Below are 22,295 nucleotides of genomic sequence, written 5' to 3'. Positions count from 1 at the left end.
AATCGTTAAGTTTGCAAAGTTACACAAAACAACGACATGCGTTGATGGAGCCAATGGTGGTTTAACACACCATATGAACTTATATAAACATTTAAGTATATAGCTTTTGCTAAAGAAATATTTCGGAAACAGAAAAAGGTAATTATTCCCTCTGATTATGTTCCAGTGTTGAAAAATATGAAGCAATGAAATTACATACATCGTGATATTGCAATGTGTGTGTAACATCGTCAACTTTCTCTTTTACATTCCGAGTTTGATATACATATCACTGTTTTCTATTTTAAAAATACCAATTAAAAATGAATTTATTTTACACCCGATTTTGACCAATTTTTTTACTTGTTTAAAGTTTCGCTATTTAAATCAACTTGAAGCTAGGATAAATAATTGAATTTGAAGTTGTCATCTGCTGTGTCCCACGTCGTATCGTCTGATTTTTTTTGTTCTTTCTGTCAATATATGGTATTTTTCTTTCGCACCCCTAGTGGAATTTCAGCTTCTTTCGACTCCCTTTACCCGTTTCTCTATTAGCCAAATAGGCCTATATCGCCCCTTTCATCTTGTCGACAGGATTTCAACAGTTTATTAATGTTACCCCCCTCTCTGTCTTATCTGTATCTTTGCATCAATACATTTCAATGATTCTCTATTTCCTCTCTCTCCCCCTCTCTCACCCAAGCACACATCCCTTATCCCATTCCACCCCTGTTCCTTTCTCTCCCTTTCCCTCCCTTCTCTATAATTATCTTCATCGGTATCTTTCTTTGTTTCTCCCCCCCCCCCTCTTGCAATGACAGACATCTATTCTCCCTTTAACCACTCTTCTCTCTGTCTGTCTGTCTGTCTCTCTCTCTCTCTCTCTCTCTCTCTCTCTCTCACACACATGACATGCTATGCCATCTTTCCAGATACCCTCACATTCTCATTTCTTTTGCATATTCTTTCCTTCATCTATCCACTATACCATCTGGTCAGGTACACATAATTTGAGTCACCGACCTTCAAGTTCCTGATAAAAAGACACATTTATTGAAAATGTACACAGAACTACAAAATGGTACAAGTGAAAGTTTCATCACTTCGAGCCAAACAAAATACAATTTCAGCCATTGTGTTTAACAATCAACAGGCATTAACGACATGATTTTGAAAACTCATTCCAGAAAATGAAACATCCCCTCTTCCCAATATTTAGAAATAACCCCCCCCCCCCCCGCATTTTATGTTTTCTGAATCCTGGATAGAAAAGTCTAATTTATTTCATATAATTTGAAATATCCGAACATATTAAAACACTACACACTAAGAGATATCTTAACCTTAAAGGTATTGTTTAACTTTGTGAGCAGCCGATTAAAAAAATTCTCAAACCAAGATGAAACATGTGTACAAGTGCATGTATTAGAACTAATAAACCCTGAAAACAACCATTATTGAGAATGAAAAGCTAAAACTACAAGGCAAACCCCGATTTTGTAAATGGGTGTCTAATAGACGCCTAAATAGTACACATAAGTGTATGGGATGAAATTAAGATGGTGTTTTCGGTCACTTTATATTTCAATTTTTGAAGCACTAAAAATTTATTTTCGAACGCAATTTTTTCTGGGCTTCATTTTTGTAACATATCACAGACACAGGTGACAAGTGTGACCTTCTAGCTCAGATTTTTTAAAAGTCAAAACAATGTTAACCAATCACTTTAAGCATTTTAATACCAGTAAAATAGGGAAGAGAATAGTTGAGAATAGAATAAGAAACAAACTTCAGGACACAATTTTCAAAGTGTTTAAAAGAGTGGTGGGATAAGGGGAAGGGTTGGACTAGATCCACATTTTGCCATCGTTGGCACCCCCACTTGCACCTCCCCCACCACCACCACCACCCATTCCACCACCGACGCCACCACCAGAAGAGGCCTGAACGATGCGCATTTCACGAGCATCGTTCCGACTGACCCGTGGGGCGTTGGTACCTACACCTAGCTGGAATGCGAGAACTTCGAGCGCGAAGATGATGACGGCAGAACCCATCCCAATGATCATGAGGTAGTACATTCCTTGGAGATCGACAGCGGTGAGTGAATAAAGCGCTTGCCGCTCCCAGTAAGTCATTCGTTCATTGTTGCAGGGTCCACGGCGTTGTGGATCCACCCAAGTATTGTTGTTCCACAAGCTTTCCAAGGTACCGCGTTCCTCGAGCCGCTCGATACACCAGGACAGCTGATCTCTCAAGGGTGACCCTGACGCAACAGCCAATCCATATTCAACAGTAGCAAAGCTTCCCCCAGTAATGACCAAATTGCAAGGCCACTGCCGGGATCCATGCTGAAGAACGCGTCGGTCGTGGATGAAGGCGTACTTGCCGTTGGAGTGTCTTGTTCGCAGGACACCATCTTCAACCTCAAGGACAATACCACTGTCGTCACGGTACATGGAAACGGCAGATTGAACAGTCTCCCAGAGACGACGGTACTCTGGGATACGGTTATCACGGAAGAAGTCGTAGGCAGAACTGTCCTTGACGAAACCGACATCGACTGTGGTCTGATCGAAGAGATCGCCGACATCGCGCACTTGGATGATGCCTTTGGATGCCCTAAGGAAGGGGGTCAGGTTGATGAGGTACAGGAACACCATGACGAGCATGAAGAGATACCAGAAGGCACTGAGGACTCGTCCAGCCACAGAGCGAGGCGAGACATCGTAACTCTGCAGGTACATGGTTGTGATCATATACCAAGCCGTATTGCTGAACTTGAAGCTCTCACCCTGCTCGGAGGAAGCTTCGCCTCGCTTCGACTTTGCGCGCCATTCGTAGGGGCTGAAGTAGCAGATGAGGAAAAGGAAGACACCGCTTACGAAGAGGGCGGCGAAGTTGCAGATCCAGACATTCCAATCGTAGGGGAATACAGGCACGAAAGGATGTTCCCACACATAGCTAGGATGCTCGATCAGGATACCCAACTCACTCCTCATGAAGGGGACGGTGTAATCAATGTACTTGTCTCGCTCACTGGTGATAGCCATTGGGGCAGCGGCGATATCAGCGTACTGTTAAAAGAAATAAAGATAAGAAAATAATATGATAATTAATATAGATTCCTTTATATAAATTCCTTTATGTAGTAACGTTTCTTTTTTCATGACATAATGAAGTTATCCTCACTGATGACTCCATTAGTTTGTTTATATTCATCATATTCGCTATATAAGATCAATTTTACGAACAGGAAGTCATCAATCTGCCTTCGCTGACCCTCGCTGAAAATATAACATGGAATGAAGTTTTTCTGGAAGCTTAACCTCATAAATTTATAAGTCAATCATCAACTCACTCCTTCAACAAGCTTCTCCATCAGACCGCTCCATCGGCCAGTGGTAGCGTCGAGACGTCCGTACTCGCCTTCACCGACCAGTTCGATCTCGTAGTCGAAGGGGAGTCCGAGTTCGTTTTCCATGACGATCTTGATGTTTCGGAGCAGTTCAGGGACGTAGCCGATGAACCCCTGGCCGCTGTCGATGAGGTATGGCGCTTCCTAAAATAGAGTTTGAACAAAATCAAGTCAAGACATGGAAATATGACTGGGTTTCGATTTTACTTTCTTTTGAAAATGTATACTTATACAACAATATATATAATATGAATTATAGTTGTGGATAAAATAGCGATGACGTGGATGACTGTGACGCGGAGAAAGGAAGGGGATGACGGAGTAGGAGGATGGGGCTGTATTTGTTATGGTCTTATCGCGATACGGTTTTGACGATGATTGTAGAAAAAAATTGTAATGATAATGAACAATGATGAGGATGTTAAACATGATGGGGATGGCAATGATGAAGATGAGGACGATAATAATGATCATGATAATGACGACGACGAGGATGATATCGGTGATTGTCTATGAAGAGACGATATGATTGGAAAAGAGGAGATGCATATGCAATTCTTCATAAGATTCTGAGCTAAATAGAAGAACCCAAGTACTACTAGTATTTCATACATTATCAAATTGCTTGCAAATCATGATACATTATGCTTGAATAATATTGATGGTACGAAATTAATCATAATGTTGCCTCTGCTGATGATGGCGATGATTATAGGTGATGCATATGATGATGGTGATGATGATGATGATGATGACGGTGATGACAATGAGTCAGTGATGACGATGATGACAGTGATGACGATTAAAGTTTATTTATGATGCAGGGAAGAATATTTCAACGGTTCATAATACAACCTCTGAGAGTGATGATAAAGGCCCATGACTAATATGGGCGTGGTGGGGGTGATGGTACTCTAACTCACCTCTAATGACGTCACAATGATGCTCTTCAGTTCAGCATTTCTGAACTCGTACATGTTGAGTCGAGAACCAGGGTTTGGCCAGGACATGCCACGATTAGCTTGACGCCATAGCGAAATACTCTGCACCCATTCGCCTGCAGCTCGATACTGGAAGGCGGAGAGGAATTGGAATGGCAGATAGAATAAAGATAAAGGAATAATCAACACAAATGATATCAGGGTCCCGTAACACAAAGGTTAGCGATTAATCGTACACTTGATTTTCACGATTAATTGTACATTGTAGTCAATGCAATCAATCGTAGAAAAAATGTTCTGCGATGATTGCTAAACTTGTGTTACGAGCTCCAGGTCATGCAGAATGGGATACAAAAGATAAAGGAACAAAACATAACGAAAACCTGATTATACTACATGTACATCTCTCGCAGAAGTACTTATAACAATCAAGTGACTATTTTTAAGACATAATTCTAAGACAGAATCGGCAAGTGGTAGGGGATGGGAGAAAATATACACACGGGTTTATAACACGGGCGTTATCATGAATGAAATATGACTTATCATCCATATTTCATTCTTTCTAGAATATTGATGGTTGGTATAAAGTACTTCTTATTTTATGACACAATTGAATCGACCAATCATGTCTACCCTTTTAAAAATATTCTATTCCGTTGTTCTTTACCATTTACACATCGAGCATACTATAAATAAGAAATCACCTGACAAAATAATCAGCAAAAATAATATGGCGGAAATCAAATTTCAATAGTACTAAAAACTTTCAGTGCTATTGTTCTTCCATGGGGTAGATAGGATCCATCTCCCGCACCGAAGACTTAACGAGCGCAAAATCTTGGTTTTGGTACAAGCATGGACCTACTACTCTTAGTAGGTCCATGGTATAAGTAACTAGTAACTAGTATTGTATAATATCTATTTTCTTAGAGAGAGAGAGTAGTTTTTTTTTTTTTTAATCTACCATCAACAGTGCTTGGATATAACATCGGGTTATTTCAAGGTTAGTATACGGTGTTGAAATCTGGTGCTGGTGTTGAGATAACACACATAATGAAATCCCTCATTATGACTTCTTTCTTCAAATATATATATATATATATATATTTGTCATTGTTCGAAACCCACCTTCACCCGACAAGGGAAATTATAATTGGTATAGTGTCGAAAATCTGTCTATCTGACGGTCAATCGGATCGGGGTCGCCCTAGCCACTAACCCGTCTCTGTGGTCTAGTGGTTAAGGCACCGGCGTTCAAAGCTGGGGGCCCGGGTTCGATTCCCGGCAGAGACATTTTTTCGGCATCACCAATTTTTCCAAAGGGTAGATAGCTCTGGGGAACCTTGATTTAAGCTACGCCTACCATTGTTCTCTTCATCCATTTCTTTACAATATATATATTATATATATATATTCTGTAATCTTATTCCTACCTGATTGTCAGTGTAGAAATAGACAGTCTGACCCTTTCCTTGGTGGATGGTGATGGAGTAGTTGGTTCGTCGATACATGTTATCAAAAGAGATGTGTCCACTCAAACCCTCAAAGTTTACCTGAATAAAACATCAATATCAAAGAAAAAATTAATAATGCAACATTGCCAAATAAAAAAAAACGGTGTCTTTTTATACGTATATATTTCCTTAACGTTTAGCTAGCAATCGTAACAACATCATCAGAATCTAAAATCCATCAAACTCTTTGAAGAAATAAGATGTGTTACTCTACGAATTGTATCATTTAATCACATTTCAATTTATTGTTTTACGTATAAATTGAAAATGATGTAAACTATGTCAAAAATCATTTCTATTCAGACTGGTCACAGACACCAAAAGAAATTATTTTTTTACATAGAAATATAACACTAGGGCCTTGTTACCTAGATATGGAAGTCTTACCAGGGTCCCTGGTGTTACGGAAAAACTTGATATTTATTAAGATTGTGTTTTATTTAAGTTGATTATAATGATTGTTGCATCATCAGGCATCGACATGTCTTTTGCCTATCTTTTTCGTTGTTCAGCGGCATTCACATTCGGACAACTAAAGCACAAGTACACAAAGTTGAAATATCTTACCTCTTTTATATCTTGCATAACAGATGAAAGTTGAAATGACTCAGAGGCAGTCGGGCACTGCGCAACCTTGGTCGGGAAAGTACCAAGACGTTGAAGATGACTCTCAAAGGCCTCGCCGAGAAGGACGACGGCGTCGTAGGCCATCTTAAGACGGAAAGGCCATTCCTCTTGGTTTTCTGGTCGTGTGGTCGTGTATCGCACATTGACGTTCGATTGCTTGTTCATCTGGAGTCGGGTGATGTAGGCGCCATCGAGTCGGATTTGACTAACTTCTTCCCAAGTAAGCGGTAAGTCCTGAATATGACATAGATGACAAAAATATGCAACATTGTATTAACAATGGTCTGTTATTATTTGTTGGTATATATTGCAATGTGTTGAATGAATATGATCGATATCATATATTCAGTTGATAGAAGAAGCTAGGAGGGGGAAGTCGCTATTTATTTCTCACTCGGAAGAAAGTTAAACATTCATCTTTTTATAGGTTTGAATTTCATAGTAGAGTATAGAAGTGTATTTCCCTAATTTTGAGCTACCGCGAGATCACCCAAAGGATTCAAAATTATTCGTGTTGTCTGAATCGCTCATCAAAGAGTGATTTTCTTTTTACTCTTATATGCATCTTTGTAGCACTTGCTGTTGTTATTGTTGTTGTTGTATATAGAGTATATTTAACCCTATCTATATACATACATACTTCATACGACATAAAGACAATAATTTCGTGATACAAAGGATCATGTTTGGTATATATTCATCAAATCAATTTTCCTTTGTTTGTGATTTTCATCGCCTTATCTAAATAATTCAAATGTAGGGCCATACTGACCATCACCAGTTTCCCACAAATTAGCTTGGAGCAAAGTTGTAGTGAAGGTAAATTCTGAGATTTTTCTTTATCGTATTCGCAGTACTTACCAAATTCCCTAAGAACCAGTGGTACCCGTCTATCATCAGATTTTCATCAATGGCCTGAAAGAATTGAATAAAAACATAACGCATATATATAGCATTTACCAATAAGAAGACCATTTTATAACACACATTACAATCTATAACATTAGTGGACAGTATAAATATTGTGCATATCGCCATTTATTAAAAATTTGGAACAATGTCAGAGGGGAAAGTCCCCAAATTGCATGTTTTATCTTTTCCAGGTACTTTTTTTTAGTTTTATTTGATAGTTTGAAACAATACTGTCCTCTTTTTTTTCTCTCTTTTTTCAAGAAAATGGCATTCGAGAATTCAATTAAGACGAGTGTAATGTATCAGGAGGCGAATTTTGGGAAAAAAATATATGGATTTCGTCCCTTCGTTTGGGATTTTTCTCAGAAAGTGAGTGGAAGATAAGAATGGAGACTGAGATAAATACAGTGTGTTTTAAGAACGGTAGGGGCAAGGCGACGTAAAGGTCATGCCTTTCTTTTCTTTCATTTAAAAATAATGATTACAGTGTGAAAAGATCCAGACATATATCACGTTATGTTAGCTTTCTATCTTCTTTATTTAATATTGTACTAGTACTTCCTATTTCTCTTTTTTCCCCACTTTGTCCCCTTACTTGAAATGCCATAGGAATGTCCCCTCTTCCTCCCCTGTAGCGCCGCCCATGACAGGAATAGAGAGACATTGGGAAGGAGGAGGAAGATATGAGGGGGTAAGAGGAAGTCGTAAAAAGACGATGACATGGATGTTCTATACGAATGAAAGAACATTTGAAGCCGACACTGGTAAAGAAAGATGTAAAAGAGTGGATTAATGAAGGGGGATATAGCAAGAGCAAGATGGATATGAAAGAAATAAACAGAAAGAATAGGAAATGAGAATGAAGAGGAGGAGAGAAATAATTAAGAAAAAGAGGAGGAGGAGGAAGAAGAAGGAGAAAAAGAAGGAGAAGAGGAAGAAGAAGAAGAAAAAGAAGGAAAGAAGAATAAGAAGAACAAGAAGGAGAAGAAGAGGAAAAAAGAACAAGCAGAAGAGGTAGGAGTACAAAAATTAGAAGAAAACAGGGGAAGAGATGGAAATAAAAGAGAGGAAGGGGAGAACGGTGATGAGGACAGGAGAAGAATGATGAACAGGAGGAGCATTACAGAAAAGAATGATTAGGAACGATAGAAGGAAAACAAGTCCGTTCATGGAACGCTCCAAAGAATACTCTTATGAAAAGCAAGAAGAGCAAGATGAAGATGTCTTTAGTTGTCGAAATAGAGTATGACACTGATGTCGCAAGAACGTACCATTTTGACAACATCGAGACAAATCTCTTCGTACTGGCAGAAGAGTAGAATGTTCTTGATAGAGCTTCCTGCAAGTGTAGTATGTAGCTCTGTCAAGTCTTCAGGAATAGGTAGCACCTTAATGGTTTGGTTCCTGTCATTGGCCTGTGCGGTCATCTCCTCAACGATACCTTGGGCTGTGCAAGAAAAGGAAATTAAAAGAATAAATGGACGCGTCTCGCTTCAATGTTCCAAGCAGATTCTGAGACAATGGAAGTGAGATACAATTCAACGTAACAAGATCTAATAATCTAAATATTAGGCATGTTAGGGCGGATCACATACACTCATCATTTTAGATTTCGGAAAAGGCATTTCAAGGTATTAAAAAGTTGTACTTCAAGCTGGTGTTGATTTAATACAATAATTTTTTTAAGTAATGGATCAAGCAACACTATGCCAAATTAATTCCTTTCAAATTCCGAGAAACAGTGCAACAAACAATCATAAATTTGTAATGAATTATAGGAGTTATGATGATTTAGGGAGCCATCATTGTTTATTGATAACAGCAAAACTCTTTTCGACAGGTAGACACTGCATTCTGTCAAGGACAGAGTGCCGAAATTTCTAGCGTTTGTTTTGCTAAAATCTAGCTTTTTCGAATTGTGACTTTTTTTTATTGGTTCAGTTAATAAGTCTGTCTACACTTAGAGCATTTTCTGTGATTAATTTGCCAAACCATGAAGTTGTTATTTCATATTTGTAAGAAAATATGAACAAGATTGTTTTGAGGAGCTGGGAAAGAAATCAACACTCCGTTGTATAGGGTCAGATTATTTTAAGGTATAAATAACATTATAATCTGTGTCTATATTATCCTGTAGATGATAGTATTCAGGGTGTTTTATAACAACGATATTGATAGTAATTAATCATCAGTTAGAGATGTATGGTTGCTTGCTGTCAGTGATATGAGGCATAGAAGAAAATCAATCCCCATAAAATGATCCATGTGACATCATGTCTAGAGCGACGTCGTGTTCGTCTTACCATTGTCACCGTCGTAGATAAGGAGGAAATCACGCCACTTGGTGTAGTTGATGACTTCGGCAAAGAGATCAACGAGGTCGCCGACATCGGGGTAGAGCTTGACGGAGTAGTCTCCGCCAGCCAAGTCGATGGCGACTGTTGGGTTGATGGCGTCACCGATGACACCGCTGATGTCATTGCAGTCCATACAGATGTCGTGCGGGAGAACGATGCCACGAAGACTGCTGCTACGTGCATGGGCGCAGACCTCTGTTGGGAAAGGCAAATAATATTGTGATGAGTATTAGTGACGGGGTCATATCATTAATTTGAAAAGGGAATCACTTTTCATATATAAAATATCAAGTCATAATATTTCCAATTTACTATTTGAATGACTTAAAATTCGCCTTTTTTTTGCATCCATTTACTTTTTAGAGAGAAATTCTGAGAGAGAAAATTACAGAAAGATTGATAGAAAAAATAACGATAGATAGGAAAGAAGAAAGGAAGATACATGAGAGAGAGAGAAAAAAAATGGGGGGGGGGTTAGGGAAGCACAGTTAGTAGTGCAACTTCGCACCGTCCAGACCAAAAAGGTGCAAAGTTGCATCTGTAAATTTGCCCCCGATGTAATTCTAATTTAAAAATATGAAATAATTAATAATATAGGATCAATGTATTAAAAAAATATTAGATAAAAATGACCACCTACCAATCTGGACAGCCTGGAAAATATTGGTACTGATCTCAGGTTCTCCTAGCGCATTCATCTCAGGCTGAAAGTGGGTAACTCGAAGGGTGTTCTGGTTGCTCCATGCTTGCCTTGTTACGTAATCAACGGCGTCGTCAATGATTCTCTTATACTCGTCATCCTTGTCGGTCATGACACCGTAGAAGGAACCTGTGGCAAAGGTCAAAGATCAAATCATTGCACATAAGCAGTGGTATATATAAATATGGGGGATGTCAATATCAATCACTACAATAGGTCTTTTTAGAATATTTTATGTGCTCAGTGTATTGGTTTTGACTATCCGCTTTATATACATATTATATTGTACATTCCTGAAGATTGGATCGAAAGCTATCTGGGTCAAACGACAAAAACTTAAATATCGCTCTCTAACCAGGGGCCGCGGAACGGTTTTCAAAGTGGGCGGGGGCTGACCATGCAAAAAATCACAATCCTATGGTCATTTTTACGTTTTTGTACACGGTTTTGGAAAAAAAAAGTGGGGGGTTGAAGCCCCCAGCCCCCCCCCCCCCCTCTTCCGCGGCCCCTGCTAACACACTTCGCAGCGCATTTAACAGGAATGATGTTGAGATGTAAACTTTAATCCATATTCCATCGCTAAGATACATGATCGAGTTACGACTCGTCTTTTTTGCATCAAAATAATGATGGATATGTATTTCGAGATGTGTGATTGAAAAGGGGTGGTTGTGCATTTCCTTCCCTTGGTTTAAATCAAGTAGGCATTTTTATGAAGATTCACAGGATTATATGTCTGTCGGTTTTCTCCAAGATTAGCGATCCCTCCACATTATCAGTAGTTTGCCCGTATGTATACTCTTTCTACCAAGAGCTTACTCCATCATCATGGACACACTGTAAAAAATATTTGGCATAATTGGGTAAAATTTTAACCAACACGAGGGTAATTATGTGTCCAACCAATGTGGCAGTATTTTACCCACTGCGGGAAGCGTAATATTGTCCAGTAAGGTTAAAAAATAAGCAGCTACTTTAGAATGGACAAAATGCCCCAAAGAAATGCCCAATGTTGGTTGGACACTTAATTACCCTCATGGTGCATTTTACAAGATATTTTTTAGATTGCATGCCTGCATGGGATACTTTTAAGTTTTATCGATAACTAAAAAAGAATAATGACTACATTTTTTTGCCCAAAATGATCAGAATTTATAAGATCATAATTTTTAAACCAGAATCTCCAATCCACAAAAGTTTTCTTAATGGGTGGATCGTCTTTTACTTCCTCCCCACACACGTAGTAATGCAATTTCTGGAAACCTTACATGAGGGCGTGGTCGTTAGATCTTGTCTTAATTTTCTCATTATACAGTGGGCCTATACACATCATGTATGGATGTACTCAGAGGCGCTGGCGGATCCAGGTGGGCACAGCCCGCCCATGCCCCCCCCCCCCCCTTGAGAGCACCATTAAAATTTGTAATGTAAAAATGCAGTAGTGTGCCCCCCCCCCCTTAGAAAGTGAAGACTTTTTTTGCTTTATAAAATTTTTCTTCGGGAAAATGTGCCCTCCCCCTTATCGAAAAATCTTGGATCCGCCCCTGCTCTAAACGGGGAAATCATCATAATCTCATTTACTATGAGGTTTATAATAATCATGTGCAATCAATATAGGCATTCGATGTGAATTCGTGGTTAAATATTTAAAATCCATTTTTGCACGTGCTTGTAATTGCCTTCCCATGGAAATCGTACCCATTGCCTTCCGATTTTTATTGAAAGTTTTGCCTGTTGCTGTTTAATTAATGAACATTATTAATGAAAACATGATTTGTCAATAAATGGCAAATCTCTTCTTTTTAAATGACGAGGCCATCATAACAAGAAAATGGCGACCTCGGTTTACCTTTTTTTATCAATTGAACAACTCACAAAAGCTAGAGTACCCTGACCCGATTTATGGCTCACCCCCGCAAAACACAGCCCCCCCCCCCCCCACCGCCTCGGGTGCCAAGATGACTATCTGTATACGGATTCAATTTGAAAGGATATAATAGGCTAAGGCAGCCTTTCATGATATATTATCTATTCAGGGTTTAGAAGCCGCAGCTGCTATTCAAAATTCAGTTTCTATACCCCTTTACAAGGTTCCTGGGTAGTTTTCGGTTTTTTGAATGTGTGATTGTTGAAACGCTTCACGGTCGGTGACGCTTCACGGTCGGTGACGCCTGGACAAAAGGTTGTTTTCGAAATTCCGCGTTCCTTTTTGGTTTGCTCATTTCAAAAGAATTCACGCTTTCTCGACATGCACACAAATTTTGAACAAGTACGACCGATAGATGGCGACATTTAGCCAAGTGCAATGTACCCACCGGTGTTTGTGTTACACTTCTTTGATTGTATCATGTGTGAGAATTAAATTACAGAATGTATTTGGTCTACAGAATTATTCCTTCATCAAATCCATGGTCATGCAATTTATTCAGGCCCGTTTACCGATTTGTGCAAGTAATAGTATAAGTTTACAATAATATCTAGCATATTGAAACGCGAATTAAGCAATCTATAAAAAAATAATCACTTGTGTAAATAGGTTTTAAGTGAAAATATTTAGTCATATCAAATTTTGGGATACCTGAAAATCGGTTCGGTTTCAAGATAAGAGCGCATGTCATTGTTTTTCAATAATTTTGCACTTGTATTGACTATAAGCTGATGTTTCTGGGTAACTTAAAAGGGAAGATTATCAAGTTGCTGTAATAGGATATTGTATCCGCAATGCATTTCTCAAATTCTTTCTATTTATTTTGCCAAGAAGATTGGCTACATCATTCAAATGCATCACGCCCTTTTCGTTTGTTAATCAAAGCCTGGTACGCAACGGTACAATTTTATTGAATTGCGAAATTTATTACAAGGAAAATTCCCGCGCCTGACTCAACGGACAATTTCTATTGTGGTCTACAGACCACACTGTTCGGTGCTCCAAATATTATAATGCTGTTAGTACGTTGGGGGTAAATCGTTCTATTAATGTTAGATGTTTTATAATGTGTTCAGCAAAGCATATCAGCTAGATAAGGACATGGCGTACATCGATCGTTCCATTAATAAACTATAGCTGGCGCTATTGCTGATGAGAAAGTAGGGTTTGGAAAGCAGTGACGGGTAGTATAGGATGCAGGGCTAACATTATTTTGACGACATGTAACTTCATAAACATTCGCTAATAGAGGGAATTGATGCACAGAAAGGGGGGAAAGTTGGGTCGTGAGCTATGGTTTCTTCAAACATATTTTTCAGCGATTTTATTTATGCCATTAAATCTATCAAATATTATTTTTAGCTATTCTTCGAATGGATTATTAATACTGTAATTATTATGCGTGTATATGGTGTATATCACATTAATAATACGGGCCGATTGTATCAACTGAGTCAAAATCAACGGAATTAAGATTTATTTGTATAAGAAGTGAGCGATATATTAGTTATTTCTGGTGTGGTTTTTTTTTTCTTCAGAGAATTAGACATAAGGTTTCGATTGTTTTTCTGTTTCTCAATCGTAATAAGCATATTGTTGTTGTAATTAGATTTGAATATCTAAAATGAAATGTTTATAAGCAATGTGATTTCCCCTATTTGGTCATGAATAAGTACGTCATACATGTTTACCCAAATTTTCAGAGCATATTTGGAGCAAATAACAGCGACCCCTCTGTTGCCTGCATCGAAACTATACAGGAATAGCCCAAGAGAGGGCGACAATGCACATCGCCAACTCGGCTGCTCAAATGCCAACATAATCAATCTCGGGGAATTTTTTTCTCATATAACTTATATTCATTAATTTTACGTCGTGGTGATTTATGCCAAATAAGGAAACCAATGAGCAGAAATCATAGCATTCAGGCGAAAACACTTTATTTTTTCAATATATTTTTTTAGGTTACACCACAAATTGATGCATTATTGCAAAAGGTCTAATACTGGGCAATTTAAAAATTCTTTCGTTCAATCATGGCTCAATCGACCGGCCAAACGAATAATGCTTCGCAATGGGGAGTCCTTAGACCAACAATACACAACGCAAAGTATGCAGTCGTTTTGAATTCACTGTTCCAATTCACTTGTAAGATACAATTCTTTCATTCACCTACATAGAAGTAAATAATAGCCTTTTGTTATTCAAAAGCACTCTGAAATAGCCTTGTAGAATTATTGTAAAACGTATAGCTGCCTTGGTAAACCACTATCATTGTTATGATCGGTGAAACACATTGATTCTTATATGTATATCGACATAACTGATTTGGGCGGGAACTTCCCTTTCGTTTGAGCGTTGTCGAAAAGCATGCAGTATTCAAACTATATTAAACATTATGTTTAAAAAAATGGCCAATTTATTGGTCCATCTAAACATCCGCTTTTTCTACTTTCCGTATTTTTTCTCCTTATCGGACTCTTCCTCTTTCTCCTCCCTCCTCCTCCTTATTCTTCTTCATTCTTCTTCATCATCATCATCTTCTTCTTCGATCTTCTTCTTCTTCCTTTTCTTCTTCTCCTATTTCGTATCCCTTTTCTTTTGGTCATTATACACACTCCTACCCATCTCTGCTTTCTGCTATATTTGTCATGATCTCGTGTTAAAAACTTTCATCCTAGTATATTCTAACTCCAGTATGAGTTGGAATGAAAAGGGCGATTTGGTTCTCATTACTTTACCGCCCTTTGTACTTTTCCGTCTGTATTTTCACCGTCGTAAATAGTTCCCCCATCTCCCTTTCACCCTCATTCTTATTAACTTTGGAAGCCAATGATGAGGCCCCGCCCCTCTGTTATGATGGTTACCAGCGGTGGTGTATAAATCGTATTTTACGCTCTTGATGTGAGAACGCTGGCTCCGCGTCAAAAAGGGAGAAACAGAGGTCAAGTTCGAAGAAGCCTAGTAAACTCAGCCAGGCTTTCCTCTTACTTCAACTCTCCCTGACTCTGTTCTCTCCCTCGCTCTCTCACATTTTTAAAAAAATGTATTAACCTAAACCTATACAACTTACACGTGGTAATTGCATCTCCCTTCTCCCATCATCCACCCCTTCCCATCTCCCTCCGGCTTGCTTTGCTTACATCAATCATCCCCCATGCCCCCCGTCATATCCATCTCCCCCTCTCTGTATCCTCCACTGCACCGATCTCCATCAAAATCTTAACCCTGTATATAAGCATCACCCCAACTTTAAAAAAATATTTTATCCTTCTGTCCGGATGATTACCAGTTACGCTGTGCCTTTTTTTTTTTTTTGGGGGGGGGTTCTTGCATACAGTACAATTATCCATCGTCCCATTTACCTTTCGCCGTTCACAACCGTCATCTATTCTAAGTAGCTTTTTATCTTTCTCCCTCTCTCCTCCTCCACCTCATAATATCCCACCCTCGTTCTCCATTCATCGTTTTTGTATATATCACTGACGTAAACGAACAAGATCCTGGCACTCATACCTCTTTGCCCCCGTAGTATATTTCAAATTTCAAGTGTGTTTAGACGCCGTGACAATCTCAAAACAAAACATTTTTTTAGCAAGACAGAGGGAGTGAGGATGGAAGATTTACCTTTTGATATGTGGATCAAGGTTGACTGAGATTAGTATCATCATCATTTTAGGGGGTTTTATTTTCATACAACCAATAAATTTCTAGACTGAAGATGCAACTTTATACAGTCAATGGATGTTTGTATAATGTCTCAACTACAGTCAAAGAACCATTCACAGAAGATGTTCTGTTTTTTCTCTTCTGCTATTTTGTAAGGTAGTGGTATATTGTGAGACTGTCTTATCCGCATGTAAAACGTAAAAAATAATTGAGTGTCTTCATCGGCATCCTCTTAAAAAAACTTAAACAAGTCATACACTTGAATAATTCAACAGTTGCCGTCAGGGATACTAAATACAATGCGTTATTATGACAAGTCATAAGTCATACACTTTAAAGGAGAATGAAACCCTTGAAACCAGCTGAATCCATATCAAAGAGAAAAATCAAAGAAACATATTGTTGAAAGTTTGAGGAAGATTGAATGAATAATAAGAAAGTTATGAGCATTTGAATGTCGAGATCACTAATGCCATGTAGATCCTTTCATTGGCAATGCGACCAAGATCTGTGATGTCACACACGTACAACTCCCTCATTACTTTAGTACTTATTTCACTTATATTCTCACTTTTATAGAGTCTATCACAAGGTGAGGTGTTCTCTTTATGAGAGGACAAGTACAGAGGTTTCACAACATTATATCATTGATGAATCGTTTGTCATATGATTAGAATGAGCAAAAAGAGATATTTTGGGGTATATTTTCAGTGTCCAAAAGGGGAGAGTTGTTCATCTGTGACATCATAGATCTTGGTCGCATTGCCAATGGGAGGATCTCCATATAGCATTAGTGATCTCGACATTCAAATGCTCATAACTCTTCTATTGCTAGTCCTATTTTACTCAAACTTTTGTTGATCTTATTCTTTGATTTTTCTGCTTTCACAAAAGCTAACTTGCTCCAAGAGTTTCATTCTCCTTTAATAATTCAACAGTTGCCGTCAGGGATACTAAATACAATGCGTTATTTGTGTTATGCTTTAAAAGTTCTGATTATCTTCTGTGACCGTTTTTAAAGGACTTCGAGACACTATGAATTATTTCACATAATCCCGCCCTATCCAATTTCCGATTTAAAAGTCTTCATCATTTGCTTTGATTTTGATTTAAGAGAGCTGCACAAGTCTGCACAATGTTTCTTGGTATTCAATAAGCAGTTTTAAATATCCCATTTCGAACTTCCCGGTAGTGACAAGGACGAACTCGATATTTAGGCCTAAAATGAAAGAACATTTCGAGAGAAGGGTTAGACCAGAGACGTGAGAGGGTAAAGATCTGCCTATTATATAGTCAAATTTATTTTCCACAAATTGGAGAAAATGCAAATAAAGTGAGTCACTGTGTCTTTAGAAAAATCAGACCCTACAGTAGAAACCCGCTAAATCCATATATTCCTGGCCTAGTTAATTGACTATAATCTCAATCTTATCTTACCTGGTTAACTTGACATAATGTGATGATAAAGCGGTTGTCTCGGAGAGAGTTAAACAAAGACAAGATTATAAAAGCTAGGGCGCCCAAACAGTATTTATTATAGTGAAAAGGAGTATTGTATTTTTACCGTTAGGCTAATTTGTTCCAGAAGATTGAATTTTCCACCGTATTATCAAACTGCATGGGATTCTCAAAAGGTACATTGTTCAGGGATCACTTTATTCCATTGGGTGTCATAATACTGCACAAATTTTCTGCACAAGATAATGTTCTGATTTGTTTTGCTTTAAACACAAAACTTTCAATTGTTGGATCCCAGCTTTGGTGTTGCAATATGTAATTTCTATACTGTTCTTTGTATTTCTTGTAGTTTTCAGATGGAAAAAAAAACTTTAAAAAACACGAAAGTCTGCCAAAGCATGACTATAAGATGTCTTTAGACAGAGTTTAGTTATGAAACATTTTGAACGAGTAACTTAGTTGAATTTGAATTAATTTATATGAAATTGACAATAATATGTTTCGGACACGTCACATAATGAAAGTCACAATGTCTGTTTTGTAACCCCTTGACCATGCATGCATGCACGGACAACATTCATTTCAGTGTATTCGGAATTCGAGTTTGATGTAAATGCTGTAAAATCCAAATGCAAGCAGTTTCTAACTCACTTTCTTCGTCAATGAACCACTAACAGACTCAAACTCAAACATATATCTGGGATACATCACATCTCGGTCTCGAAATGACCTCGGCATTGGAGTTCGATCCCAGTGACTATTCATTCATTTGGCCAATGCAGAGGAAATGTTTTGCTTTCAAGTGAATTGGAAAGTCTAAGGTTACCGAACCACAAAGGTGTTTTATTCTTCCCCCTCTGTTCCTTGTACGCCTTCAAGCCCCCTTTTCGTCACCCATCGACCCACCCCATCCCTTCTAATATGCCCTCGGTGAGTTTCTCCTGACCTACAACGGAACACCCGCTGCTATGGCACGGAGGAGTTCTGGCCGCGAAATCGACTGACGTTCCGTATATAATGAGGCATATACTCTACTGCATTTTCTTTATCGCATCAATGCTGTATACAAATATCGTGTTCTAAAATGCATTGTTCGATTTTTATGCAAATGGGTTCAGCTTTCTCTATCGGTATACCGTATGGGGATGAGCAAAAGGGTATTGAACGACTGCATAATGATAATCGAGCGTTGCATTGTGGCGGCTGTGAATTAGTAATTAGTAAGCGAAGCGCAGATACTGCACAACAACAGTTGGCATTGCTTATAGTACAATATAGAAAACTATACACACGTTTGATTATGATGGTATAGGCAACACATTTATATAATATATCAAGATCATGTTTGATTATGAGTATGTTTCGACAATAAAAACAGTATAAATTTCAAAAATGAGTTCGAAAGTGTTTCCTATCAAATCGAGATACAAATTGCGGCTCCCCGCATCATTCTTTTCCCAAAGAATTACTTGCAAGCATCTATCCCTCTATGTAAATACGGACGAAAAAAATCATAGCCTAGTCGTTCCATAATAATATGGATTAATATATGATATAAATTTCTGAGGTATGATAATTTAAATACAAGTAAATAAATCTTTCACTCACCGATTGAAATTTCGGCGGCAAATGCCTGTTGTAAAAACAGGATGCCCACCGTGAAGAATAATGTCTTCTCCATCTTCTCTTGATGTTGTCCGGAGATAGCCTCACGATATCCTCTTCCTCCTTGATTCGCTTTTGGATGATAAAATCTCCTCCAGAAACAAACGTTTCTTGGAGGTTATGTTGGAAATTCGAGAGCTATTTCCAAGCCGGCTTCGTGTAGTAGTCGTGAGGAATATAGTCTTTGGAAAACGGTTTAGCGAAAGCGAAGAGACGGCAAAAAAACTACCTCATTACGCATTCATGTGGTATGCTAATGAGGCGATGATTGACAGCCTGTCAATCAAATTGGCATCTCCGCCCGGCTGATGGTCGATTCCATTAGCTGGCGTGGGTGCATATTGCGGTAAGAACGGAGGGACGATGCAAAGCGTTCCACGCGAGTGGGTACCAACGTGTGCCGATGCCGAAATTATGACGTATCGACCATAAAATACTCGTCAAAACGGCATAGCCAGAAATGGATGATCAAATCATGAATAATGCACCAATTTGTGATTATATTGAACATCAACAGAGATGAAGAAATGAGAGTAGGCATTATGACTTGTCACCATGATAATATGAATTTGCCTATAGATCTACAACTAACGTTGTAGGTTTGCGTCACTATCTTGATCTAATACTAACTCATTTAGATTTTGACATAATAAGTGCCCGGATTATGTGGAGTGAAAGAATTTCGCTGTTCTTCTCTCCACCCACGATGAAAATCAAATCGTCGTCATCGTTATCGTCCGTGATCGTGCTCGTCATTACGATGACGAATGAGACAAGGGTGACGAAACCCTGATCATGACCATGTCCGACGAGAAAGATCTGCACAAGTCTTCCTTTGGAACCTTTCCCCCCAGGCGCGTAGCCAGGGGGGGGGCGGTGGGGGCGGTCGCCCCCCCCCAAAAAAAAAACGTCCCCAAAAAGAAAAAAAAAAGAGAGGAGAAAAGGAAAAGGGAAGGGAGGAAAGGGAAGAAAGGTAGCTTTGTGTTTTTTTTTTTTATTCTTTATTTTTTTTCTCAAAAGAGAAACTCCTTCACTCTTGCTCTAAATTTATATATGAATTTTGCTTCCGCGCTGCGCGCGGTTAAATGACAATACTGAAGTTCTCCATTGTTTCCCAACACTGTTTTTCCACCTCAGCTATATGTGTTTCTTGCCAGTTAAAGTTCAAATGTATACATTAGGGCATGGAATTAGAGTAAGGTTAGGCCGAAGTATATGAAGTTATCGTTTTTTAATTGATCGCGCAACTTCTGGTCGGGTCGGCTCTGGGCGTGTAAAATCTTAGTCAATTTCTGCCGTCACCTCCTTAAAGTCAACTTCTCCCGCTTTTCAGCTCATTACTAAACAACCATAATTTTGGGGCAAACAGGTTCCTAATTTTAAAAGAGGAAGGTATAAAATTCGTGTCGTATTAAATAAAAAAGTACAATATTTTTAAATCAAATTCTATTAAACTTCATGTCATTTTCCTGCACATTCATCTCCTGTCCTGTTTTGCGCCCTCAGTTTTAAATTTTGAATGACACTTAAGTTTCTGTATAATTCAAAATGAAGCGCTTCAGGATAAGTCAAAGAAATTATCCTTTTTTTATATAATTTCAATAAATCACAGAAGTTTCAACTTTTTGCGCACTATTTTCCTTGTAATGAAGTTCAATAATCTTAGAAAATCAATTGAATTAGAACCGATGGGGTATTAGAGATATCTGCATTTGATGAAAAGTCCGCTCTTTGAAATTCCAGAGTTTCATTGCTCTGCGCGGGGAGGAATATCTTCCTCCCGGCATATACACTTTTTCTCCTCTGTTTTGCGAGTTAAATATGTGCACTGTCGCTAAATTGTTTTGTAATCAAATCTGATCTTTTCAAGGGAAGTATTCAATATATCATTGAGAATACCCTTTTCTCTGGACCCTTTTCATGGCAAAAAAAAATTGATAAAACGCTTCAGCTTCCGCGCTTCGCGCGGGGTTAATATTTCCTCCATTGTATTCCTTTTTTGTGCGTTCACAATCACTTTTGAAAACAAGGTTCAAAATCACAATATAGTCAACTGAATTGGAGCTGATATAGGTACTAGAGACAAGAGGGACGGCTCCTTTTCATTTTAATTTATGAAACACAAAAAGCTTCGCGCGGGAGGGGGAAACTTCCCCTCCCTGCACCCACCCCCTAGGGAGCGCGCTTCGCGCGCTCTGTAAGTGTTGGCACGCTTCGCGTGCATTTACCGCCCCCTCCAAAATGAAATCCTGGCTACGCGGTTGTTTCCCCCATGTCACACAATAACCCTCATGGCCAAGAATATAAGATAGGAGTTTCCCCTGCCAATTTCATACCGCTATAGGATCGTTTAAAGAAATGATACCATGAATAGTAGCATGTGGCTTTAATTGCAAGCAATATACCACTGACAGTATATAGGCAGTATAATAGTCTATAGGAATTTCAGGGCTAAAACTTAGGATAAAGTTAAACATTCGATTGCGGGGGGAGGGGGTACAATCACACTCGAGATTGACGAGTTTTCTGATACTTTCATTGGTATTGCCATTACATTGGGTTTATCAGAATTTAGGAACGAAATGTAAACCAAATGTGAATTACCAGCCGTGTTAATTCACAATTCAAACAGATGAAAGACAATATCAATTCCACGTGGAAATTTATAAACAATATGGGCAAGAATATTAATTGGCCATGCAGTTGTTACTACAGATGGTCAAACCATGTAATTCACTAATTGCACATTAAAGGGGAATCCAACCCAATAAAAACTTGTTTTTATAAGAAAGAGATAAATCAGACAAGTTGATATGTGAAAGTTTGAACAATATTGGACAAACAACAAGAAAGTTATGAATTTTTATAAGTTGTAAATATTGGTAATCACTATACTCATGGAGACTTCAAATTGGCCACATATGGGATGTCGTATGATGTAAGGCAAGGACTACTCTTCCATGTACTCCACCATGTCCACTACATATTATGGCTAAAATGTAATTTTTCCGAAAAGTTTTATTTCAAATTATATTTTTCTTTCATGAGGACATTAAACAATATACTACCTGGGATATATTTAGATTACTGCCCCAGGGGAATGGGTACTTAGGAGAAAACCACAA

General features: G+C 38.4%; 1 protein-coding gene across 1 annotated transcript; it reads right to left on the bottom strand.

The window, feature by feature from the left end:
- Window positions 1-1,009: 1,009 nt before the first annotated feature.
- On the bottom strand, window positions 1,010-19,848 carry LOC129262090 (glutamate receptor 1-like). The gene is made up of 10 exons (XM_064100245.1): window positions 19,114-19,848; window positions 10,392-10,580; window positions 9,698-9,946; window positions 8,666-8,841; window positions 7,344-7,397; window positions 6,423-6,716; window positions 5,775-5,894; window positions 4,321-4,467; window positions 3,341-3,541; window positions 1,010-3,056 (listed from the first exon to the last, which is right to left on the bottom strand). Exons 1-10 carry the CDS (start codon window positions 19,184-19,186, stop codon window positions 1,827-1,829), a joined length of 2,733 nt encoding a protein of 910 aa, XP_063956315.1. The 5' UTR covers window positions 19,187-19,848; the 3' UTR covers window positions 1,010-1,826.
- Window positions 19,849-22,295: the final 2,447 nt, after the last annotated feature.

Source organism: Lytechinus pictus, chromosome 5 (assembly GCF_037042905.1).
Source record: "Lytechinus pictus isolate F3 Inbred chromosome 5, Lp3.0, whole genome shotgun sequence".
Taxonomy (NCBI): Eukaryota; Metazoa; Echinodermata; class Echinoidea; order Temnopleuroida; family Toxopneustidae; genus Lytechinus; species Lytechinus pictus.
Note: the sequence above shows the minus strand (reverse complement) of the source record. Positions and strands in the feature narration are given on the sequence as shown.